Source organism: Pogona vitticeps, chromosome 5, assembly GCF_051106095.1.
Source record: "Pogona vitticeps strain Pit_001003342236 chromosome 5, PviZW2.1, whole genome shotgun sequence".
Classification (NCBI taxonomy): domain Eukaryota; kingdom Metazoa; phylum Chordata; class Lepidosauria; order Squamata; family Agamidae; genus Pogona; species Pogona vitticeps.
This window is the reverse complement of record NC_135787.1, coordinates 41,479,327-41,506,616: the sequence shown is the minus strand read 5'-3', so window position 1 is coordinate 41,506,616 and position 27,290 is coordinate 41,479,327. Positions and strand designations below refer to the sequence as shown.

General features: G+C 38.2%; 1 protein-coding gene across 3 annotated transcripts in view; it reads right to left on the bottom strand.

Annotated features, from left to right (window-relative positions):
* HHIP (hedgehog interacting protein) overlaps window positions 1-27,290 on the bottom strand; it is a 102,434-nt gene that overhangs the window by 60,893 nt on the left and 14,251 nt on the right. For all 3 annotated transcript variants that reach the window (XM_020783097.3, XM_020783098.3, XM_020783096.3), the window contains exons 2-4: window positions 21,531-21,723; window positions 11,306-11,462; window positions 9,785-9,986 (exon numbers count right to left, since the gene is read on the bottom strand). In XM_020783097.3, coding sequence (XP_020638756.1) covers window positions 9,785-9,986; window positions 11,306-11,462; window positions 21,531-21,723 — 552 coding nt within the window. The remainder of the gene's footprint in view (window positions 1-9,784; window positions 9,987-11,305; window positions 11,463-21,530; window positions 21,724-27,290) is intronic.

Here is a 27,290-nt window from a genome sequence, read left to right as displayed (position 1 = left end):
ATGGCATGTTATGTCCCACTCTCTGCCTCTAGGCAGTTGCAACCTCATGAGGGGACGTCTGAAAACACCTCCTGTTTGATATTTAGTACATTTGGTGAAACACTAAATGGAATATATGTGTCTGTAATTATGTTTTCATTGCTTTCCTAAAATCTCTGTTTCTCTTTTGAGGTCTATTATAATAACTGCACATTCTCTTGTTTCAGTCTCATTGTTGTCTTGGAAAATCTTTACATAAGACAAACATGAAATGGAAGCATTCTAGGTGTATCATTTTTTTTCCAGGCTTGAGAATTGGAGCATTCTAGGATTTGTAATCCTAAACATGATGTATTTTCCTATTATTATTATATGTTTCAGATGGCTGAAACACACAAGATTATCACCATTTAGCTCTTACACAGCATAGCTGAAAATGTGCCATTTGAAAGGACACCAAAGTGCACAGCATGTACACAAAGAAGAAACACTTCCCTGTGATTATACCAAGTACAAAAGCCCATACAAGGAAAAGCAAACACATCTGCACTCAGTTCTATGATCGCTAGCACATTATAAATACCTACGAAAGTAAATTTGGAGACCTGATATTCCTAGATTAGATAAACTTCAGCACTGTCATAACAGACCTCCCTGGCACAAAAGCTACAAAATCGCTGAAGTAATTTGATCAGTGGAAGTTCATGCTTTGTTTCAACAAAGAGAAAAATCACCCACCCTGCCACATTTATCTACTTTATATTATTTCTTAATCTTGTCATGTCATACAAAGCAGCTTCCCATAAACATAAGAAGCAGGGTCACCATTGACCCCTTTATGAAGCTGTACCCTTGTGCTTTGCCTCTCCTCCAAATATCATCCAACAACTATTATTTCAGGCAGTAAAAGAGGGAGTGATAAGAACCAGAGTTTCTCCATCCCACTCAGATGAGGGACAATTTTTTTTACTCATCTTCTTTTTGAACTGTTTCCGTTCCATCTGTTTGTGAGAAATAAGTCAACAACATCCTGCTGCATTTCATTGCATTGTAGCTGGTCATTATAAGAATCATATAACATGATGGACTTGTGCCTAGATTTCTGTTTTCATTCTCTTTCCTTATTCTTGTTTCATCTGGTATCAGAGTCAACAGAATATGTCTTGTTTTTCTTGATCTCTAAGCTGCTCTGGGAGTCTATCTGACTGAAAAATGGGATATGAATGACCCACATAATACAAATATGAATTGCAGCTTTCAGTTGAGCAGACCAAAAGAATTGAGCCCAACAGCCATCTATATGCCCCTCAGCCGGCCTGCATACCTTTTTTTCCCCTTTTGTGATGGTTTCCCTTTTTTACTTTTGGAAGCTCCACCTTCCTCTCAGAAAGAGTTCCATCTCTTGTTTCTTGTTTGGTACAAAAAAAGGGCAATTTCAAAATTATATGTCCCAGTTCTTCTATGACCGTCATTTTTCTATGCCGAACACAAAGAAATAACCACTGAAAGTATACACAGTTAGGATCTGACAAGTTATAGCTTACTTAGCTTGTCTGTAAATCAACAATTGACCATCCTGCTACTATAAGAAAAAGCTCACACATTGGATTAAAAAAAATCCAATGGTAAGGTGCTTAGCGAAAGAGACAGGAAGCATCATCCCACCGTTGGGTCCAAACAGCAACATGCCAATTGATCTGCTTGGTGAGAATTTGGTTGGCTGCTACTTCTCACTGTTTTAACCATTAACTTTATTTAAAAAGTGAGAATATCTCTTCTATTATTATTGAGGGTGTTTAGTGAATAACTGATTTAGTGCATAACTGATAATTAATTAATACAATCAGAAAATGCAGCTCAGCTTCTGAATTAGAACCCAGTCTAAATGAGACGAATCAAGTTTTTTTTAAAAGTTATCTATTCAATTAAATAAAAAGAGATATAATTTTTTTTCAATGAAAAACAAATGGGCAATCAGATACCATGGTACTTTTTCTCCAGATTATATAAAACAGTGAACCTTGGCTTAATAGAAATTTATGAAATAAATCTTTATAAAACAAATAGGAAAAAATGAGAGTGCCTGTTGGTAAATATATGCATGGGCTGTTGACAAGGTATGTGGCTTCAAACTTTCTGCTGGCAGTTTTATACATATTCTGCCAAATAAAGGAGGACAACAATGACTTCTTGTCAATCTTATCCAATCCATTGTCTTCCATATGTGTTGGACTGTAAATCCCATTATTTCCTAATCAGCCAGGTCATTGGGCAAATGTATCCAGAGGCCACAGGTTGGCAAAAACCAGCTCCAGTTTAGTCAGGCTCAGAATCAGGACCAGATTTCTCATCTACATTTGCCTCATTTTAAATTAGAAACATAGTGGATGTCACCACTGTGAAGGTTATTTGTCTGTTACCAGGTCATATTTCATCCTACTAGTGCTATTGTGAATTATAAGAAATGCCCAGAGCTGGAATTATGATACAGATAATAATTTACTAAGTGACACTCACCACACTGTGTATGTAACCATTAGGTAAGCTGTCTGTCTGAGCTCTTTACACATACCCACAGCACCATAGGCATTGCTTATCTGAGTGGAGGGAAAAGGCTTCCACTGTTGAGATCTCCCACTATTGGTTCTATTCATGCGCACATCTCGAAGTCACATGGAATGTCACCATACAGAGAAGTACATCTCCCATCCCTGTCAACTCTCTATAGTTTTGTGAAGTGGAACAGAAAACTTCACCATGCCTCTATTCCTCCAGATTTCTGATCAGGTACAGAGGTTCAGTTAATTCTTTTCTAACACAGCAGGAAGATACAAATGTCCAGCTCATTTCCATGATGTTTTCTTCTTTGTGTGATTAGCAGTACACCTAGTACCACTCATCAATATCAGCAACAATAAACATTACCTAATGAAAAATAGGGATAACATTTTTGTCCAACATAGTGCTTTCATATTTCTTGAGGTGGTGAATGTAAAGCAAGTATATACAGTATTTAAAGTGGCTATAAAGATGAATGTAAATGTAATAGAAATTAATTAAAAACAATTAACTTTATAGGAATCTCTTAGATTAAATTAATTTTCCTAGTTTTTGGAGAGGAGTAGGATATCCACTTGATTGGACATGGCCATATTCCTTCAGCAAGATGGCGATAAAACAAATGGGCCAGTATATACTGTACTGCATGTTTTCTCTGTTTCAGCAGGCCTTCTGGTCACATGACTGGTTGTATGATTGATCTCACAAACGGGAAATGCTGAAGAAATTATATGATTAGTTTTCCAGGCCTCATGACCCCAAAGTTTTGTACTTAAATTGCCTGTGCTGACTATTCATGCAGGCTCTCAGGATGTTACCATCAGACATCTCTCTCCAACACACACACATGCCAAAAATTACATTTCATTTTGTTCTCATTTCTTTGCTTCTGAAAAATTTTAAATAAAACAATTCTTCGGTTTACAGCAAACAACATGTCAGAAGAAAACAACAAAGAAATACAACTGTGGTCCAGGAGCAAAATCCAAAATCAGGTTTACTTATTAGCTGCTAAAATATTATTTAAAAGGAAGTACTGTATTTGAGTCCTCCAGAAGCCTATTTCAGGCTGGGTATTATACAGCTTGGAATGTGGGGAGAAACAAAAAAGTCTTGACTAGATTTTAAAGGCACACAATCTGTAGTGCCTTCCAAGATGCAGTCCAAAGATTTGAGGAACTGACTTAATGTGTCAGGTTTTATACTGATATAGAATCAAATAGTGACACTGAAGCAATCCATCTCTATTGACAAAAAGTGGTCAGCCTCTCAGTGACCTAACCACTGACTTTAGTGAAAGTTTTGTATTAAATTATTGTTGAATGCTCCAAAATAAGTTGTACACAAAGCAAAACTGGAACATGGATTATCTAGCGCTGTGTGTGGGATGCAGCTCTAATTCATACAGTGCACAGAAAGGAAGCTGGCAGTCTTCATCATACTACACACGTCTCGATAATAACAGGGTATAAGGCATACAATTTCAAGGAACACCCACAATGAAAACTATACTTTCCAAACAGAGACTTGCTTTGGAGCACGTTCAGTTAATTGGCACCATGGGATTCCTCTTGAGGAAACACAGAACATTAAACCTACACATGTGCATGTAAAGTGATAAAATACCATCTTCATTTCCCATCTAGGTTCCTCTAACCTAAGAATCTACTGAGCCCAAAATCAACATAGATTATAATGCCTTCAGTGTAAACAGACCACTTGGATATAACTGCAATGTTCCACAACCACCAGCATGCATTAAAATTATCTTGTATAAATCTATAGGTCTCTGTAGCACTTGGGTGTATTATACTGATAGTTAACAAAATCAAATTATTCAGCTTATTCAAACTTAATTGGGCTGAGATATGGAAATTGTTTCCCTTACTGACTCTTTAAATGAATGATAAGAGGGCCAGGCATTTGTGGTTATAGTGCCATCACCTGTTGCAACTTTTTTTAAAAAACACCTATGTTACATTAGTATTATATATTCATGACAACCATTTTTCAAACAAATGTTCAGTCAGTGAGAAGAATGTGAATAGTATCAAATCCAAGGGCAGAATGCCTGTTTATGGCTGAGCAGCTTAAAATACATCTCTAAATTATTTGTGTTATAGATGATTGGCTTTTATTTTTGAAAAGGCTACTCATAAATCCAAATCACCACTAACACTGCTACTAAATTCTGCACTCTCATACCAGCAAATCAGCTTGAAGGCATATGAATGAAGAAAAATGGTCTATTTTGGTTAGATCAGAAAAGCTTTAAAAGAGGGAAGTCCAGCAGCAGGACATGAGATCAGCTGTCTGCAAGTGTTCCGCCTTAGCAACTGGAATTCAACAACATATAGCCACTAAAACTGGAAACTGCACATAACCATCACACTAGTAGTCATTGACTCATTTACCCTCAATCACACCTTAAAGTCATCTAACCTTTTTTAGATGTAAGATGCTTGTAATAATGGTGCTAGTGGTGGCGACTCTTTCACTGATTCTGGTTCTTTATCATCTGCACCAACAACTATTTTTCCTATAAATGTTGCTGTTTTTAATATCAGGCAAGCAGAAAACATGGGGAGGGTCTCTCTCTCTCTCTCTCTCTCTCTCTCTCTCTCTCTCTCTCTCTCTCTCTCTCTCACACACACACACACACACACACACACACACACACACACACAAACACTCTTTCTTTCTTTCTTTCTTTCTTTCTTTCTTTCTTTCTTTCTTTCTTTCTTTCTTTCTTTCTTTCTTTCTTTCTTTCTTTCTTTCTTTCTTTCTTTCTTTCTTTCTTTCTTTCTTTCTTTCTTTCTTCAAGGGATTCCCTAAGGCTTTTCAACTAACAAGTTCTTCTCCACCACCCATTTCTTTCCTCCTTTAACTTACCCTAGACGGTCAGCTGTAACTATCTGTAATTTTTTCTTTCTTATTACATGACCAAATTATTCTAACTTTCTGTGCTTTGTAATTTGATGGTCTTTATTTATTTACCTACACATTCCTTTGTTGGTCACACTCTTGCTCTAAAATGATAAATGTACATTTCAAATATGTAAATCTTTTAAATATAGTTACCAGTGTTAAAAACCACAATTCCATTCAGTACAATAGAGCCATGAACGTGTACCACCATATCATTCTCCTACCTATTTTTTTGTTACATATTACACTAGATTGAACTATCAGGAACAGTTTTAAATCTTTAGGAATGAAGAAAATATAATAGGCCCAATGTGAGTGCTTGTAAGGAGAGAGACTGACTGCAGAGCTAGGCATACATAGTTGAAATGCTTTATATCTGCAACAGTGGCAAATTATAAACTCTTGAAATGATTACAAAAGGAATTATATAAAAATATTGTAATTCCTGTGGGGGGGAAGGAGGAACGAGGGGGAACACTGAAGCATGTACAGCCAGCCTCACTAGGGGATTTGACTATGGAAAGAAACAAAGAAGCAGATGTGGTTCAAGATTTAGGGAAACTTTCTATTAAAATTTAAGCCATAGTGACAAGCAAAAACAATTCATAGCCTGGAGGGGAGCAGAAGGTGGCTGAGGTCAAGGAGTCTAGCTCATATATTCTTAACAGCATATCTTCAGTATCATTCATTTCCCTGACATATGTTTTCTCTTTCATAGGGGTTTCTTTTATTCTCCTCAGAGGCTTTGTGCTTTTGTCATGTTGTTTTCATTAGATTTATTACTAAAACACTACTATCATTTCTTAAATGGTTGATCTCAATGCAATATCACTTTGATACAACAGCTTTCTAAGTTTCCATGGCACGCGTTTTGCTCTATACTCTACAGTTCAAACTGCCTAAGGAGAAGTGGGAAGCCTTATCTTGTAGAACATTTCTTTTGCAGATCTTAGAGTTCCATACCAATGTACTGTACATTTGTCACCAACCAGTATGCAATAAATAAACAATACTGCATGTTTAATCACAAAAACATGCAAATGCTCATTTTAAAGTACAGGTTTGCCTTCTTAAAGTGTGTATCACTGCATTTAATCTTTAACCATTGACAACAGTAAAATTTTCATTATTCTCTTCACTACTAAAGTTTTATATCCACAATAATATAACCTAGCATTGCTATATCCTAGTACATACTCATGGTGTGAAAGATACAGCAGGTCAACAATAATGTCATATATTTTTATGCCTGGATACATTATACAAAATTTATGTTGCTGGCATTTCTGTATCATAAAGAGGAATTGATATGCAATCCTGTAAATTTTAACTGAAAAATTAGTGATTGTGATTAATGTCAAGTTAAGTCAACAGGTTTACAGCCTAAATTATGCTGAGGATAATGAAATCCATAGTATTGGCCCATACATTGCTAAAGATTTTGATACATATCCCTGAAATAACTCTTCCCACTAAATCCTTAAACTCTGCTTTAGATTTAAGAAGTTCAAAAAGCATGTCAGGAACTGATGAAATGGATGCTAAAATTGAAAGTGTTGAAAATTTGATTGTTTGTACTTCCGATACCAAGAACTGTTTTATGATATGGTTTGTGACACAAATATATGGAAGTTCTATGATTTGATCATTTTTGTTATGAATGTTAAGAACTTTCGCACAGGAGAAAGACCATGCTGGTCAGATGAGAAGTCTGTCTACCCCAGCACTCTCAAAGTGAAGAACCAGTTGCGTATAAAAAGTCCACCTGTAGGACATGAGTGCAATAACACTATCTAACGTACTGCCCAGCAAGTGCCATAAAGAAGCATACTGCCTCTGATGCTGGAGGTGTTTTGTACCTATCCTGACTGGTAGCTATTGGTGGCCACAACCTCCATGAATCAAATCCCCTCTTACAGTACTCATGTTGGCAGTCACCATCTTATGACAATGAATTCCATGGTTTAACTGTCCCTTTTGTGAAAAAGTACTTCTTATTTTCCTGTCCTGCTTCTCCTCCATTCAGCTTTATTGCATGATCACAGGTTCTAGTTTTATAACGGAGGGAGAACAGAATCTCCCTGTCTATATTCCTGCACCATACGTAATTTCACACCACTCAGTCATATCTCTCTTTGTTCTTTTTTTCTAAGCTAAATTTAGTAGTCACACTTCCTCGGGAATAGATGCCATAACCTTTCCTCTTAGGGAGTTGCTGCAGTCCCTTGATCATTGTAAGCAATCTCCATTAATTTTTTGATGGAATAAAGAGGTTGGTTATCCTAGTAGGTAAATAATGTAAAGGATGAAATCCTGTAGTCCTTGGGAAGGTCTCTCAAAACTCATATGATCTTTGTCATTTGATGAGAATTTTTAAATTTGCAAGGGAACAGAAAAGTCTACTATGGAAATATTTTCATTACTTCCAGTCGAAAACTCTACCACAATAGTTTTCCACCCTTTGATGCCCCATAAGCAACCTGTTGGGGAAGGTCTTGGCTCTAATAGGGCCAAAGCCCTTTCATGCCCAGACGTGTCCTTAGAACAAGAGAAGAGTCCATCCTACCTCTAAAGCTGCTGCAGTTTTTCTCCCTCCCAATCAAATTAATAGAAAAGGGAAAAGAGATAGGGAAGAGAAAATTGGCCTCCATTTCTGGCTGATAAAGTCTTTTCAGGGGCTTAAGAACTGGCAGACGTACCTTCATCATAGTTTGGTATGTCAATAAATACAATTGGAATGGGTTAATATTGAGGAATCCCCCATTAATCCCACGTACACAGGAACACAAACCAATTGTAGTTTGGATTCATTTCTCCTGCATTAGAATTCTACATAGCCAGATGATCTCCAAATTTTAACACAGATGCACATATGCTAAATGTGGTTTGACTGTACATGCCATTTTGTGTTTGAACTTATTTAGAGCTTTGGCTGTTGAATCAGTTGAACTGCATTGAACAATGTTCTTGGAAAGTAAAATCTAGTATGATATTGTAAAATTAGAACCCCCAGAGTTACATACTCAGAATATACATCATTGCTTTGTGTTGCTCCTTAACATTGTACTTAGCTCTTAATTCAATTTACTTATTCTGCAGTGCACTATATTGGAAGCTAGCATACCGTGGAATAACAATATCACATCACTGCTCTGTTTCCAGTTTAGCACCACTGAATTTGACAAAAATCCTTTCACTTAGTTTAATGAGGTTTCTGCTCCTCACAGATGAATGTCATAATCTTTCCTCATACAAAGAGAATATTCCTCTCAGGAGTTTACCATTCAACATACATTGTGGAGTAAGAGAAAGATTGGCACACAATATACTTTACCCAGGAAAGCAGAGCAGTATCTAATAAGTATGGAAAGGCCAAGCAAGAGCTATCCTTTTAAACAGCTGATGCAGTGAGAGCTCCCCCTTCTGTATTGAGCAACCAGAATGACTGGCAATGGTGAGTGTCAAGAAATAAAAACCTTGAGGAACAAAACTGCTTTTGTAGAGATTATCTATCAAGACCATCATCTTTATGGGAATGAAAAATGGGTTGGATACAAATTATATACTTCTGGTATCATTTAAGCTATAGTAATACTGCAAGTAAAATAAAACATTTTATTGCAGGACCAGCCAGGATAATTGTATCTACTGGCAGCAGCTCTAGAAACTTTCAAGGATAGATCTTTCTCGAGTCCTTATAATTGAAGATGCCAAAAAATGAACCTAGACACTTTAGTCATACAAAGCATGTTCCCTACTATTAAACTGGCTCTTGAGCCACTTAAGCTCAATGGCCTATTTGTGCTGGTTCATGAAAACAAAATGAAAACCAAAATCTACAGGTAGGGATGTGCTAATAAAGGGTTCTTGCTGCCTTTGTATCTTTATTTTACTAAGCAGGGCTAACGCTCTTTGGAGAAAATCCTGTTTGTCTTCATGTAATGCAACACTAGACCCAGGCAATAAGAACTGTATGATTTCATTGCACAATCAGTCATATGGTCCTCATCACAACTGTTGCGTGGCACACACACAGAAGTGCTTTGTGAATAGCACTTCTGCTGTGCCTCTATTTTCTGAACTGGTGCTGCAGTTTTGTGTTGCACATGCAGAGCTATGCAACAGGATTTCATGCACTGTGTTGAAACCAAAGGAAGAAAAGGAACACTCTCTCTTTGGTTAACTGAGCACTCTTTTTTAAAGCATCCTATTTTTTTTAAACAAAGGTTAAAATTAAACAAAATTTGAAACTGTTGCAAAGTACAAGTAGATGAAAAGGACAGTGAGATGTCAATGATAAATAAAAAGAGATTCTAACCTTTATTCCACTTTGTACAAGTTTGTGGATGTCCAGAAATGGCTCCTTAATTAGTTCTCCTTCAGGTGTGAAAATCTTCACATATCCTTCTTTCTCAAGGATGAACAGGCGCTGTGATCCATCTCCAGAGTGTACTGCTCCAACAGGTTGCCTCAAGCCACTTACCACTTCATGCATGCAAAAGCAGTTATGTTTATGTTTCCTAAAAAACGTAAGCAAAAACATTTTTCTTCCAGTTACAGGTTAGCAGGAAATAAAAACTTCCACTCCTCCCAATCACATAGATTAAGCAGAATAAGCAAAGATAATACTTGGCATCACATATATGAAGATGAAAGAGGTTTAGATCCAATAGGAAGCAAATGATAGGGATATTCTAACATAGCGCTACAGCTGTTAGCTGTCTATCCTTTTCTCAGTCAGACTGTTAGCTAATGGATGCATTTCCTCTGTAACATTTACAAATAAGAGAATTGCTTCCTAATTCCTGAGATTCTCTCTTAACACTTACTATTAGACTCTGCAGAAGATGACACTGCTCCAGGCAGTAGAGGAGCAACAAGCAGACGAGACAAACATGTTTTTAGCTTTAAGAAGAGGATGGGATTGGATATACAGTAGAGAATGTATAGGCTGGAATTAGCTTAAACTGTAGATGCAGCCGTGAAGCTGTATACCTCTCCCAGGAATATGCTGTCTAATGAAGAAATGTTTATTTCTTTGCATCATGCTATGTACATTTACAAACAAAGCAAATATCACGATAGTATATTAAGTTTCCTGTGTTCTCTCCTGTAGAGGATATTAATTATGGCAGTGCTGCCCAGAAACGCCTTATGGCTCACAAATAGAAGGGATGTAACAATAAATTAGGAAAAATTAGACATGCATATTCTGCATAGGAGGAGGCATCAAAAGTCCCATGCTTGGATCCTAAGATCATTTAAATTAAGGAGGTCATAGAAGGGAAATTTCCTATCCTGTTTCCTCTTCCTTCCTGCAGCCACCTACTGTATATGGTCCTGAAAAAAACAGTGTGGACAGTCAGGTGGTTTTCCTGAACCATGGTGGGTGGAAGTCCCCTCTGCCCCCAGTGGCTGATTCCACAGTGCTCAGATGTGCTCCAGAATCCTCCAGGAAGACTTTTAAGGTACAAGTGACTTCAAGGAATGGAGGGCATGAAAACTAATCTGGTCTGTGTCATAATTGATGGTGTAGAATGGTGAAGAGAGACAATAAGAAAAATTGGACCCATTTGTTTAGAACAAATCAGGAGAAATCCAATTTGCAACAGTTACATTTAGATAACATTTCAAGTAAGACATTTGCAATGTATTTGATCCAGCATTAAGCCGAGGAATCATTAACCAAGTATGTATCATAAAAGTATTCAGCATATTACAAAGCAAGCACAAGAGAAAGCAACATCTGGATGACACAGTTGAGGAGCAAAAGGACAGATCGACTCAACTGTCAAAATCATAAAGTATCATAAGATTTTAAACATTAAATAGTATGGACCTGCCGATATCTTCTCCTTTTCCATATTCTTCCATCTGGTCCAAATAGTTAGAAGCTGGTCCTCGAACTTGTTTTCTTGGAAAATCCGGAAAGCATAATCCACTATCTTTTCTTGCATAGTAGAAACAAAAGTCATCAGGTGTCGTTTGAAGCAAACCTTAAGAAGCATAGGAAGAAACATGTAGTAAATACTTTTCTTTTCTTTTCTTTTAAAAAAAATATATTTATATGCCACTTTACCACAGTGGTTTTTGTCTAATAGACTAATCTTAAAATCTTGTATCTGAAAATAGAAAAAAAAAGTGCAAAAAGCAGTAACTTTTAAGTATACTTTTCTATCTTGGTTTTAATATGAACACATAAGAGAAATATATTGTAGTGGTTTATATTTATGAGATATTTAGCAGTGCAATTAATTAAATCAAAGTAATGCTTGAGAAAAGAAATTAATGTTTCCCTCATACGTCATTGGCTGCAACTACACTTTCAGGAAGGCCCAAAGTTGATTCACAGTGACTTTGGTTTTTTCACATGGCACAAATCTGGTATGGGTTTAAAAGTGCATGTCGGTGCCATTTTTAATTCACACCAGGGCTTCCATCCCAGTCAGCTAGTACTTAAAGGCTTCTTAGCTGTTGACATTGCCAGGGTTTGAGCTCAACATGTGGCAAATATGGATCTGTTGGAACTTCTCCAACATTGTGGCTGCCTAGGAAATGTTGGGAAGGCTTTCTAGCCACCTTGGCAGTGGCTGGCTGGTGGCATTGTTTTGGCTCAGAAGGGGTCAGCTTCAGCAGCTCCTTATTGCCAGCATGGTGAGCAGATGAGGCTGTTCCAACCCTGGCTCTGGCAGCAGCAGGATGAAATCTCCCAGTGCTGCCCAGAATTGTAGGAGGGGGACTGCTCCACGTCCTGCTTTGATGGGAGAGTTCACATTAAAGCAGGATACGTGAAACAGGTAGTTTCATGCCTATTTTCAGATAAACCCACAGTAAAAATCAGTATTGTGGATTATCTATATATATATATTCTTTAAAATAATAAATATTAGTGAATAATGTGCTACAGAAATCCTTTAAGGTTTCTTTGCATATATAGTATATATATATATGACACAGGGAGAGAGAGAGAGAGAGAGAGATGCAAAGAACAGGTACACATACTCTTTATTTATATTTTCATCTTAGCTAATGTTGAGAAGTTTTCCTCATTGAAAATGCAGAGCATTCAAGATTTCATGTAATGTGAATGTCCTAGACAATCCATAATGATCCATATAGATTACATCATTGTAGTCTACAGAGCCATTCAGAGTATCCAGAGTAACTCAGTGGGACCCTAACTAATGTCCTCTTGGGAATACTTGTCACTTGGCCCCATTGTAGCTCCATCCTTACATTCCTATACACAATAGAGTACAGTATATTAATACATTTGAATCATATTTTGCGACCAGTTAATTTTCTTCTTCCTTGATTAGTAATGGCAAATTTGCACTAAAATAAATCATGTTTCATGAGTGAGTAGATCAATAGGAACTCTTATTAACAGTCATGCCAAACAACTCAGAACTGGACTCTGCAAGAAACAGAGTGTGCTAATTTATCTACATACATCTTTTATGTAAACAAATAACATGGCAATACTGTATATCTAATTATAAAAATATGGAACAAATAACAGACAGTGTGGTCTCATAGTACAATTGGCCTATAGAATGTAGGTATTTTTCTTTTAAGTTTGCTGAATTTGTAACTTTATGGTCATACTGTATATACATGGCCATATATATGACCATAAAGTTACAAATTCAGCAAACTTAAAAGAAAAATAGCTCATTTTTATGCCTGTAAGCAAAACATACAGGCATAAAAATGAGGAGAGTGTGGATACATAGCAGGAAAAGTGCAATTGGATCCTCTGTGAAATCAGACCCAGGAAGTTGGGTTAATTTTCTTCAGCTGACCACACAGGAGCCAGAGGCAGGGTGGTGGTGGAACAAGCATTCAGCCTTGTTTGCAGCTTATTAACTACAGTGGTGCCTCACATTACGATGTTAATTCGTTCCAGCAAAATCACTGTAGAACGAAAACATCATAAAGCAAAATTTAAAAGCCCATAGAAATGCATTAAAACCTGTTTAATGCATTCCGATGGGCTTAAAACTCACCGTCCAGTGAAGATCCTCCATAGGGCAGCCATTTTCGCTGCCTGTCTTGCAAGGAATCCGTCCCTAAACACAGCGGGGAGCCATTTTATTTACCCGGCAGCCATTCTGAAACCGCCAATTAGCTGTTGGAAAATCGTCATTTTGTGAAGAATTGGTTCCCGAAGCAGGGAACCGATCATCGCAAAGCGAAATTCCCCCATAGGAAACATTGTTTTGCGATCGCAAAAAGTTCATCGTAATGTGATTTCATTGTTAAATGAAGCTATCGTAATGCGAGGCACCACTGTATTTGAATCCTATTGTCCCCATACCTGTTGCCTAGGTCTGCTTGTTTTCCTCTTATTTATTTTATTTATTTGTTTGTTTGATTTATATCCCACCCATCTGGTATATTCTACCACTCTTCTCTTCCATTCCATTCCAAATTTTTTATTTTTCTTGTAAAGGCTTGCTGTCCTAATGTGAGGACAGCTAGGTGACCAAAGGTGGTGGTGGGGAACAATAGAGCAAGGTGTTAGAGAGAGGAGAGGAAATTTTCAGTCAGCCTTGTTTCTGCCTTGTTAGGGTAGCTCTCCTCTGGCCCTTCAGATGTGCAGGAAGCATGGTTACAGCAGAGCTACCTTAACAATCTGGAAACAAGGCTGATTCAAAACCTCCTCCTCCTCCTTTTTCTCTGCCAATTCCTTGTTCTTTTTTTTCCCTTTGATCATCTCTAGCTGTCCTAGTATTAGGGCAGCAAGCCTTTAAAGAAAAAAAAAAAGAAATGAAAAGGAACAGGAAGGGAAGAGGAAAACAGGGACTTCTAGACACCAGCTGTGGGGAGGAGAGAATTTGAATGCTAGCCATTTTCCATTTACTATTCTAAAGCAAGTCACAACTAGAGTATGCCCATTTGAATGAATGGAACTTATGGAAGGTCTGCCTTATCAAGTCCCCACTGATTCATTGGGCCTACTCTAGTGTGATTTACTGTGCTAAGCAACAAGATTTAAGCCTTTGAATAACTGGAGTTAGGGCGGAAGTCCTGGAAGAAGTTTCCCCCCCAAGAATTCCCAGAATCCTCCTGGTGAATGAGAATTTGGAATAAGCAAGGAAGACCTTGTTAATCATAGATATTTACTGTGGTAATATATTGACTTGGAAACCTACTGTAGATCTTGGTCTTCTAAATAAGAATCTCAAAAACAGTTTCTTTCTGAGATCTGAATTTTCTCCTTGAATGTTTTTCTCTTCTTCCTGTAATCCTAAGGAGAAACTCTCACCTCCTTAACATCCTCTTCCATTAATTGTCTTTTTGTTGTGAACCACTACCTGGTTGGCAAAATGCAACTCAAGGGCTTCATGTAGCCCCTAAGAGACCAAATGCAGCCTCCAGCAGACTTGTCCTCCAGCTCTCTTTTCCCTCACTCCATCATTACTTCATTGACATGGAAAGTGATAGGAGAGGTTTCTGCTCGCACGTTGGCTTTGTACCTAAGGAAAGTCCTTGATTTTCTAGGGTTCCTGCTTGCATCCTCTTCAGATATACTGCTTCAGGAAAGCAATGATAGAAAGGATGGCACTAGGCACTGCCTTGCTCATAGGCTGATGAAAATGGGCACAATAAAACCTGAACGGGTCTTGTTTCTTTCCATACTTCTTTCTCATCCTGATTTTCCATATGAGGGGTATTGGAGAACTTTTCGCTCTGTGGTCCCACATTCCATTGGAAGTAGTTTGTTAAGGGCTAAAGTGAGTAGTGGGTAGAAGCAGTGGCCAAAGTGATTAAGACTGCTATCTCTCTCTCTCCATCTCCTTTCTCTTTCTCTCTGTTTCTTCCTCTCTCCTGACATAGTTGGCCACCTGGGAAGGAACTTATAATTCCTGCCAGAGATCTGACTAGATTGCTTGCAGAGCACTGTTGAAATCGGGTTGTCAGTCTAAAGCCCACACAGGCTGTAGGTTGGCCACTTTTAGGTTCGTAACAGTTTAGCCAAAGACAGCCAAAGCCCCTTCCTGGTGACTTATTTGTCAGCATATGCAAATCTTCTACTACATTATTTATTATGCGGTAGTTGCACTTTCTGATAGGAACATCCAGCTGCTTGAGGTAGTTGTACAACAGGTGGAAAGTTGATTTGTAATGTATGTGTTTAAGATACAACAATTTGGAAGTGTTTGAAAACTAGACATTTTAATGCCTCTCACCCAAAACCCACAAAACCAAGTCTACCTCATAACAGCAGCAAACACTGCAGAAGGCAGTAATCCAAGCCACAAGTCTGATAAAACACAGCGGTCTGGCCACACTTAAACAAGTCTTGAAATGAAGGAGATAGCATTCCAAAGGCAGCCAGGAATGTGTCTGTTGCAGAATGCAAGCAGTACTCTTTAGTACTCATGAAAGGTTCAAGTAGGAGGGTTCTATCTAGCAGCACTGAATTGTTAACAACGTTTTCTACTGTCACTATATAGCTGCATTTTTGCACATCTACTTCATAAAGTTTATTTTTAATACAAATTAGGATATACTTTCTAACTTACTCAAAAGTAAAACTGTCACAATCTTGCACTGCTTATGCCTTCATGACGCAACAGAAAATGAGAAAAGTGGACTTTTCTTAGGACTCCCTAACGTATTCTCCGATGTTTCTTTCATGTTTAGCTTTTAGTGTTGGACTTTGGATTTACCGGCTTGATTCAGCCACAAGCCTCAATGGGTGACCTCAGACAGTTACTACCTCTTAGCCGGTCAAATGTCACAGGATTGTTGTTCTGCTGATGGAGGGGCAGTCAACTTCTAGAAGTTGAGAAGGCTACCTCTGCTTGACTTCAAACAGAAGGATAAAGAACTTCAGCTTTAGTTTCCTTGGGAAATTATTATGTCTCTAAGAAAAATGAAAAAGTAAAGCCTGCATCCAGCAAAGCACCTGCTTTCATTAGCAAAATCAAGAGCAATTATCCTCCTTTCCCAGTGCATCCCCATATAACCTTTAATACTGCTTTGGAGGCCTTAATTGCCCAGAACTAGTTTCCAAGCAGTGTTGAGATTGCTAGAGGTAGGGAGAGGAGCAAAGGAAGCACAATGCCACATTTTTTTAATGCCTTTGTTACTTTTGGAGATTTGGTTCCACCTTTCCAGGCAGGCATTTTTATATTTGTGCTTACAAATATTTATATATTTAATTTTTTCCACTTCTCTTGTCTTTGTCATCATCACTGGGACTGGTCCAGAGTGTCAGCTTTTAAACATTTACATAAATGAATAAATAAAACCAATGTTTGACTTTTAGAATGGTGGCAGTTTTAAAAGTGGGTGCGGAGTGTATGTCTTTCTAAAAGTCACAGTTCTCTAGTATAGCCATTGGCTTCTTGTTCCTAGAAGAACCAAATCTAACCCTAACTCTTTAAGGAATCATTAACACTTGTGTCAGTGGTCAATCTGTCAACCAAATTAATTAATTTGGTTGGGCATGGTGTATAGTTTTTGTTTGTTTGTTTGTTTTGCTGTTTTTTTATTTTGTCAGAATTGCCCATTTTCAGAATGAGTCTTGAGAATGACTATTAGCATACTGATGCAAGACAAATCCTCTTGTAGCTCACTGGTTCTTAACCTTGGGTTACTCAGGAGTTTTGGACTGCAACTCCCAGAAGCCTTCACCACCAACTGTGCTGGTTGGGGTTTCTGGGAGTTGCAGTTCAAAAACATCCGAGTAATAAAGGTTAAGAACCACTGTTGTAGCTGATGCTACAGCATGTAAGCTGCTTCCTCCTAAACCCAGTGCTCTGTCTAGTGCTTAAAGTTATGTTTTCATCTGGTTATCTTTCAAGGCAACCTGGGTGGTCACAAAAAGCACTTGACATCTTGATGCACTTCAGCAGTTTTACATATACACAAACTCTGTAGGAAAATAAATTTGTCATTCGTCACCACATATGTTGATCTGGGCAGCGAGGCTCTTTCGACTCCAGCTCCTGTGCAGCTCAGATCTCCCTCCCTCTCTCTCTCTCTCCCTCTCTTCCCCCCCCCACTACCCCATTTCCTTTAGCATCTTATTCTTTTCACAGCTTGAAAGAACATTTCCCCCAAGAACAATGACTTTTGCAAGAGAGAGAGATAGTGCTAAAGTTTTGCTGAATAGATTTTTCATATAGACGAATTAAAAATGTTATTTATTTAGGGTTTTTTTTTTAAAAAAAAAAAACAGCCCTTCCTGGGGGCCTCCAAAAGGAGCCAAAGTTTTAATCTAATCTGTTATCACTGCTCAGCAGGCAGTCTTGGCAACTCTGATATATTCTGTTTTGCTTTGAGGAATGCAATAAAGAGCAAAGAACAGCTGGTTTAAGAAAGCCTTAGAAACGTCTGTGTAGTTTACAAAGACAATAATAATATTTTCATATTTGAATGAGTTTAGATACATGTTAAACCACACCAAAGGGAAAAAGCAACTCTTTTCAAAATGTTTTCTCAAGTCATTCAGAGAACACGACAAAAAATGTCTACATCCCTGGAAGTTCAAAGAAATCAAAAGTACTCTGTACATAATCATTTTTAAAAAGTTGTTCTAAACTATTTCCACATTGGTCTACTTCTTGTTGTGCAGCAGTTGTTACTTATACAACTTTGAAATAAGTTATACATATTTCATACACAATTCTTTTGCAGTGTAATGTGTGACAGAATAGTTGTACCCACTCATTTTAGAACAGGAGTAGGGAATGTTTTCTCTCCAGATGTTTTTGGTCTACAATTACCACAGTTGTTAACTGTGACATTCTTCTAGAAGGAGGCATCCCTCCCCACTAATTTTCATATAAGCAAGTCACATACACCCTAGGTAGTTGCAGGCATCTCTCTGACACCTTACCCTTAAACCTACCCACCTCTCATTATTCACCAGGTTAGGCTTTAGCTCAAAGGCCAACCATCCCCAAAATTTCTACCAGGGAATTAGGATTGCCCCTTTTCCTATGCCCCAGACTGAGCGTCCTTTCTTGCTCAAAGCTGGTCTATGTTTTATATTCAGATGCTAATGAAAAGGCTCTTCTTTCTACTATAATCATTACTCTTGCCACTAGTATTACATAGCCGTGTGTGATGTGGGTCTAATGTTTTCTATTTATAGACCAATTAATATGGTTTAAGTTACTCATAAGAGTAATAACAAAGGAAACATAGGTAAATGGTAGGAAGGGAAAGGTAGATTCTACAATATATAAGATAAAGGGTAAAGCAAATTGTAAATATATTCTTCTGTATTCAAGTTTAGAATAACTACGTTAAAAGACTCGACAGAGCACAGTCTCAATCAGATTCCTTTCAACTCTTTATCACAAGACAGTCTGTTGTTAATTCTCTTCCTCTCCCTGACTGTTCTCTACCAGATTCTGCAACAGACCTTTACTAGCGGACTTCTCAAAATAGACTTCTCAAACAGACTAACTCCCATTCAACTGCCACATTCCAGTCAGACCAGCCAATCACCATTCATCACTGCACTTAACATTCTATCATCCATCATCCAATCATACTTGTACTTAGCCTATTCAGGCACTCACAGTCATTCATCATAAAAAAACTGTCACCAATTATATTTACAAATATAGCTTTGCACATTTGACTAGCATGGACTGAACCACCGCACTTTCCATGGATCATGTTGGGTGGCACCTGCGGAAGTTGTATGTCAAAACATATAAACAGCCAGGGAATTCTCATTCCTGCTGAATGCTTCCAACCCATTGGATGAGATTTGGTGTGGAAAAGAGCACATGGGGAACTCCCCAAAATCTTTCCTTTCTCTGTTTCCTAGGAATATGAACATGATATCACTCTTTCTTTGGACAGAGCTTTCTCTTTTCTTATTTGCAACAAAGTACAGTACTTAGTTTATTCTAACTGGTTTACAAAATATTGCTACAGTGGGGTCTCTACTTAAGAACTTAATCCGTATTGGAAGGTGGTTCTCAAGTTGAAAAGTTCTTATGTTGAATCTGCATTTCCCATAGGAATGCATTGAAAACCATTTAATCCGTATCTGCTCTTTTCCGTCCATAGAAACTACAGTGGAACCTCTACTTAAGAACTTAATCGGTTTTGGAATGGCGTTCTTAAGTTGAAACGTTCTTAAGTTGAAGCAAAATTTCCCATAGGAATGGACTGAAAACCAATTAATCCGTTCTGGCTGTTTTTTTGTTATGTAGAGGTGCGTTCGTACATTGAAGCATTAGTTCCCATAGGAACTAATGCAAAGCTGGTTAATACATACTCTACCACTAGGGGGAGAATTTTTTTTAACCTAAGATGACCTAAGGTTAAAAAAAGAGCAGGAAAGGTTTTTTTTCCTGTTCTTATCTTGGATTTCTGTTCTCAAGTAGAAGAAAAATTTAGCAAATGGAGCTGTTCTTAAGTTGGATTGTTCTTAAGTAGGGACGTTCTTAAGTAGAGACCCCACTGTACTTCTACTACTACTTTAACTACACTGCACTTCTTATTTCTCAGAATTGCTAGTACTTGGAGGCATTCATAAAAATGAGGAATCAAGTCTGCAGGTTAGATAATATGCAAAATCACTGATTTCTGGATTTCAGGAAGCAAATTAGCAGCTATTGCCAATTATTTTAAATAAGTAATCTGAAATTTTAGAAGATTCCATTTGCTGAAATCTACAGTATATGGGGAGGAGGATGACCTTATCTTGCTTCTATATGCTTTTAAGTTTTTGCTTTACTGTTTGGCACTTTGCAGTATTTTGTACTTTATATACCTTGAGATTGCTTGTTGATGGGACTCCAACTTCTGTAAGGTCTATTTTTCTTTATTATTTATCCATAAATATAATATCTGACTTATTAAAATCAACTGTTCTATCCATAATAACTTGCTTGTCCCAGTATACTATTGCAATTTTGTTTCCTAAACTGGAGGTAGCTGGAATTTGCAATATGGAGGAAAATAGCTGATTAATCTATAAGATTTAGTCAGTTGTTGAAATATGATATTTGCAACATGGTTATGCCTGCAAATGTAATCCATTTAAGGTGTTCAGCTACAATATGATAAATTGTTTCTTTGGATTTGTGACAGATATTGCATATAGCACATAACCTTGCTTCACAATTATTTTCTAATAGTGCAAATAATCTTGTCTTCGATTCTGCATATGAATTCCTCCATTTCAACCAGGAGATGGCCTAATTAAAGTCATAGGTTCAATTGTTGCTTATTGATATTATCGTCCATGTAATGGTCTCTCAAGTCATGCATCCCTGAACTGTGGGGCTTTCATTAATGTAGGTTGGTTCTCACTTGTAAGTTATAATACTGTTAGTCCTTCATGATTTTCTACCATCATCTGATGTAGTGGGAGTATGATCCAATGGAAGCAGTTTCAAAGTTTGTCTATTTGACCCATACGGAGATTCTTTATGTCCACAAGTCCACACACGCTCATATTTCTGGGCAAACGAAGGTACTCCATACATACCTTTGGATAATGGGGCTGCTATTTCGACAGTAGGATTTGGATTTTCTTATTTAAATAATCAAAATCACAATATTTTCACACCAGAGTTCCAAAAGAATATGGTAGTTGGGTTGCCCAGATGTTAGTAGCATTAATTTTTCCTTTGGTATTAACTTCTGTTTTGAGTAGTGCCTTAATCTTATTAGGTATGATATAGAATTCTGGGATAAGATCTGGAATTCTCTTTAAATATTAGATTTCAGAATCATAAGAGGTCAGTTAAACTCTGGATTCTGCTTTATCTGGGAATACTTCCATGTCCAAACTCTGTCTCCAGAATTTATATTTAAAGTTTGTCATCTAGAAACTGTTACTTGAGAATCAGCAACTCCATCTAAAGGACATCATATGCTATTTCTCACTTAGTGCTCCATAGCATTAAGTTAATAGAATCAATATCAGATATATTTATTCCAATCCAAAGCTGAAAGCCTATAAATAGTATTTTCATGGCAAAACACATTAGAATAGATATATGATGCTTTCCACTATGCAAAAGCAATAAAAGTTATACATAATTTCAATGTATTTCTGTTTTGCAAAATTTTACCTGGAATGTGACCTCTGCAAGTGTAATAGAATTCTTTACAATAATCCTTGCAAAGGAAAGGAAGAAATAGTTCTCTTTCCAGTGCTTCTTTCTCAGGTGTGTGGAACAGATTCTGAGCGTTTGGAGAACAGTGTGCACATTTGATTTCCTGCAGCAGCTTCACACATTCTGTGTTGTTCATAACAGAAAAGATCTGCAATCAACAAATAAGAGACAAATAAGCTCTCCTGTCTTTTTCAAAATATACCATTAACTTAGGTAATGATTTATGCCAATGTACTATTATACATAAATAAGCCTAAAAACAAACATACAGTTTTGATATTAACATTATAAGGGCTACACAAATAAATGTATTATAAGGGATTAAATACACAATGAATAATCTGATCTGGATCATTTAAAGAGTTGCTCCTTTAAGAAAAGTGAAACATATTCTGTTGAAATTACTCCTACTGTGTATCATTTAATTCAGCCTTTTAAATTTGACAGTGGCATACCTTCTGCAAAGTGTAAAATTGCCCAAGTAAGTCTATCATCAGTAATATCCTCTCTTGTTCAAGCTGTGCAGATTAGGGTCTCTCATTTCCATATGACAAGTTAAAATATTTTCATGAGTTAGTTATTATTTGTTTGTTTGGTTTGTTTGTTTCAAACACATATTTTCCTCTATATATCTTGCAAAATTCAGGTAGAGTATAGCAATAAAATCAGTCTAAAAGCTATTTAATTTTAAAATGTTTCAAATCTATAACATTAAATTGTTTTTATATTGTTTTTATTGCTGCAGTCTGCCAAGATAACAAGATATTGGGTGGAATATAATTGTTCTAAATAAATGAATACACATTAAAACATTATAAATATATATCTGCATTAAAAATTCAATACCAGTGAGGAAGCTTCCATAGCCTACTGCCTTAATCCTCAGAAGCCTGGGCGAATCAGCATGTTTTATGATCGCAAGCATTCCAGAAGCAAGGTACCACAAATGAGAAAGCCCTCTCCCATGTCACTGAATAGTGGACCGTTCTCCATGGTGGGGCATGGAAAAGCCTCCCCCTGCAGATCTTATTGATCAGAAAGGGATAGATAGAGAGAAACATTCCTTGAAGTATCCAGGTCCCAAGTTGTTTGGGGTTTTATATACAAACATCCTGTATACAAAGATCAAGGGTTTTTTTGTTTCATTTTAGCATCTGTAGAAAAGGCTTGAGAGGAAAAACTGAGTTTACTAAAGAAATCGCAGGAAACAAGCCCTTGTCTCCCTCCTGCCATTGCTTTACACTGGTCTTAGAATACAGAGGACCCGAAGTTCATTCTTTCCCCCACAGATTGCTGAGATAAACTCTGAACCATGTTTCATTCTCACTGAATGGACCTTAAGTGGTGAGAACTCCTCAATGTGTATTTAGATGGGATACTCAATGTGATGATGGACCACATTTTCACAGCAAAATAATAACAAATGCAGTTTTTGCCTACATTCCTTAGGCGTAGCAGAGGCATAGAGCAATTACAGAGCACTGGAACTGAATTTAACAAAAAGTTTTTTTATGCTTTTATATTCTATGACCATGTCTTCAGACTCCCATAACCAGTTATCTGCCTGTTCCGAGGCTACTCAGTTTCTCTTTGAAGTAGCAACAGCTACTGTAAGACAATGTGAGCTAATAGAATCATGACATAATACAGTACTTACAAAGGTTTAACAGTGGTGAGAACAGGCACCACTGTTGGCAGCTGTCCTTGGTGCCAACTCCATGGAACGAAAACCAGGGAGAATAGCGAAACCCATCTGCTTTGAATATTCTATTCCCCAAGTGAAATAGAGGGATGGCACTTTTTGCCTCCATAGGCACCTCCATGGAGGAAAGTCAACCACAGCCCCTATATTTGAGTCAGAGGCTTCCATCATCACAGCTGTCCTAATAGCTAGGTCCAATCGCCAAATGATCCATGCTCTACTTAAAGAGTAAGACAGTCTGAATCAATGCAGATATTTTATGTTATTTTATTTAGTTATTTATTAAATTTATACCCCGCCCATTTAGACCATGTCTACTCTGGGTGGCTTACAATAAAAATAGCATAAAAGCAATTAAAAACCAGCAGTTTAAACAACAATACAGTAATGATATTGTTCAAAATGGAAAAAAATAGATAGAAAAATAAAGATCAAGTAGTGACAGGAGGGAAGGCCTGCCTAAAGAGCCAGGTCTTAAGTTGGCTCTTAAAAACACCCAGCGAGGGAGCCAGGCAAATCTCTGACAGGAGACTGTTCCAGAGTTGAGGGGCCACTGCCGAGAAGGCCCGGTTTCCTGTTCTTTCTTTCCGGGCCTCCCTTGGCGTTAGGCCTCTCAACCATCTTTCCTGGCTATAACGAGTGACTCAAGTAGATCTAGGTGGGAGAAGGTGTTCCACTAGGTATAGAGGTCCTAAACCGCTTAGGGCTTTATATGTTATCATTAACACTTTGAAATCAATGCGGAAACGAACAGGCAGCCAATGCAAGGCAGCCAGAGCGGGAGAAATATGCTGATTTTTTCTTGTCCCACTAAGAAGTCTGACCACCGCATTCTGCAACATTTGAAGCTTCCGCATCAATCTCAAAGGTAGCCCCATGTAGAGCGCATTGCAGTGGTCTAATCTTGAGATTACAAGCACATGGACCAGAGTGATGAGGGCCCCGCCATCAAGATAGGGACGCAGCTGGGCAATCCGCCACACATGGTACAAGCCGGAGTGGACCACTGATGCCATCTGAGTTCCCATGGTGAGTGCCAGATCCAGATGGACCCCCAAGCTGCGAACCTCACTCTTCGCGGTAAGAATCACTCCTCCAAAAGAGAGGGAGTTTCCCAAACCACCAATGGAGGGGCCGCCAACCCTCAGGACCTCCATTTTGTCCGGGTTCAGTCTCAGCCTATTCACCTGCATCCACTCCAAGGGACAGAACGGCATCCACTGAAGTAGGTGAAAAGGAGATGTAGAGCTGAGGGTCATCAGCGTACTGATGGCACGAAGCCCACACGCCCTGATGACCCCACCCAGCGGCCTCATATAGATATTAAACAGCACTTGGGAGATAATTGAACCCTGTGGAACCCCACAGTTGAGACTCCACAGGGCCGATACACTCTCCCCAAGCTGTATTCTCTGAGGGCGGTCCTCCAAGAAGAATCAGAGGCAGGCAAGCACCAGCCTGCTGATTCCCAACTCGGAGAGCTTCCCCAGGAGCGTACCATGGTCAACGGTATCAAAGGCGGCTGAGATATTGAGGAGGACCAACAAGGACATTTTGCCCCATCAGCCTCCCTCAGCAGGTCATCCAACAGTGCGACCAATGCCGTTTCTGTGCCATGGCGCGGCCTGAAGCCCGACTGGAATGGATCCAGGGCATTTAAGTGATGGTCTCACCTTTCTCAGTTTTATTTTGATAATTGGTAAAAAAAATTCCAGAGTGACCAGAAGCATATGCTTTGCTCTTTCACATTTTCAAGATGTACTAAATATAGGTTCCTCAGTTTTATATCAGGCCACCCACCTCAAATTTCCAAGTATATTAAAAAATAAGTTTTGATTCATTGGTATTCTGATCCCAAAATTTCCTTCTATTCAGAACCTTGTTTATTGTTCCATGCAAATTTCAAAGCTGGGAAAGCCAACTGAAAACTCACAGCATTGATAAGCTGCACAAATTAATCTGGCCAATGTAAGGACTTAAAAAATCTGTGCACAGTTGCACTTCATAGTGCTGATAAATACACTGTATGTTTTTCTGTGTGTGTTGCCCATAGCTGTGAAATGATCATGCCAGCAGGATCAAACTGTACTAAACTACCTCATCACTGAAGAGGGAGATTACCTACACCAGAGTGGGGAACCTTTGGACCTCCATATGTTTTAGATTACAACTTTTGTTATTCACACACAACATGGCTAATGGCAAGATATTGTGGGAGTTATATTTCAAAACATCTAGCAGGCCACTCTTTCCTCAGGCCTCTTTAGACCCTTATCGAGAAAATAATAGGTTCCCACAAATATAGAAGACTTGATAATGTTGTGGCTAAAAGTCCAGCAATGAACGCTTTAAAGTCCAGCAGTAAACTTATGTTGTGGTGTTTGCCCATCGTGGCCCCTGCCTGACTCCCCAAACACAGAGCACACAAAGGCAAACCAATACTCCTTTTTACCCGCTGCCACCAGTTAATCACTAAATCAGCATTACTTACGGAAGGATGAAGATGCAGGTCCAAACTTCACAGTCTTTTAAATAAAACTTGTTTATTGATTACAGATGTTTAATTATTAATCATACGTAACTTATACAGGTTTATTGATCATCAACCTTAAACTTCTATTTGTTATACAGTTCTTATTCACTCTAATCACACCTCAGATCTCCCAAATACCACCTTCTGTCTCATTCTCCACTCTCTACTCTCTGACTGACTGACTCTCTGACTCCGCCTCTTTTTACATAATTCATGACTATTTAACATAATAGGAAGAACGCTACATACCTCCCCCCTTAAATATGTTTGTTTCAGAGGGGAAATGAGTTTTTCCTCCTAAACAAACAGGCACAATTGCATTAACTTTACTTACCATATAACACAATTCTATAGGCAATACCACATTAATATAACAATTACTATACCTTATAAATAAAAATTTCACTACTGTTCAATAATATACTTTACCTTATCAGTGATGCTTTTTTTTTTACATTTAACATTACCAACCTTACAGAAATCACAGTCAGGAAGCTTTACATAAATTTATTTTACATAAAATAATTAACTAGTAATCCATTCCAGTTTCTTTTGTAAGTTCCTGCCTCATTTGCCTAGCCTCCTGGAAAGCGCACCCGCGACAATGTTGTGGGCTTTCGAGGCACGATCTGAGTCTATGTTCAAAGTCCAAATTTGCAAAGTCCAAGTCTTTAACTTTCCTGTCATAATAAGGTGCACCACGGACTGGTCTGGTTGTTACTGCCTCCTTCAACTGGACACACATCTGCTGGCACTAAGGAATCCCTCTATTGATCACTGGCTCCTTCTTCCACAATCTCTTCCATCGACTGGCGGTCATTGGCCACTCAGTTGTCCACTGGATGTCATCTGCTGGTCTTTTCTTAGTGATGTCTGCTTTAAGTCTGGCTCAGGGCTTCACTTGCTCAGCTGGGGAAAGGGTAGGCAGTTCCCTCTCCTCCTCCCAAACATCTTTGGATGCGTCCCTCTTTAAGGCATCAGGGCTTACATCTTCCTCCTTCTGAATTACATAATTGTCATTGTTCATTTTTGAAACTACTTTATAGGGACCCTCCCAAGCTAATTGTAGCTTGTGACCCTTGGCTGGCCTAAGTAAAAGAACTTCATCTTCAGGCCCAAAAGTTCTTTCCCGGGCTTTCCTGTCATACCAGGTCTTCTGCTTGGTCTTGGCAGCCTTTAGGTTCTTTCTGGGTATCTCCAGAGACCTTTGCGGGGTGTTTTGCAAGCTGTTCATATATTCTATTACTGACTCTGGGTCACTTTCACTGTGGTCTTCCCAGTTCATGCAAAGCAAATCTAAAGGTCCGCGCACCTCCCGTCCTAGCAACAACTCAAAAGGATTGAATCCAGTGCTTTCCTGCGGAATGCTCCTATAGGCGTATAATAGAGGTTGTATTTTGCAGTCCCAATCATTTGGGTTCTCTGCTATATCGGCCTTAATCATGCGCACTAAAGTGCCATTAAATTTTTCAATTAGTCC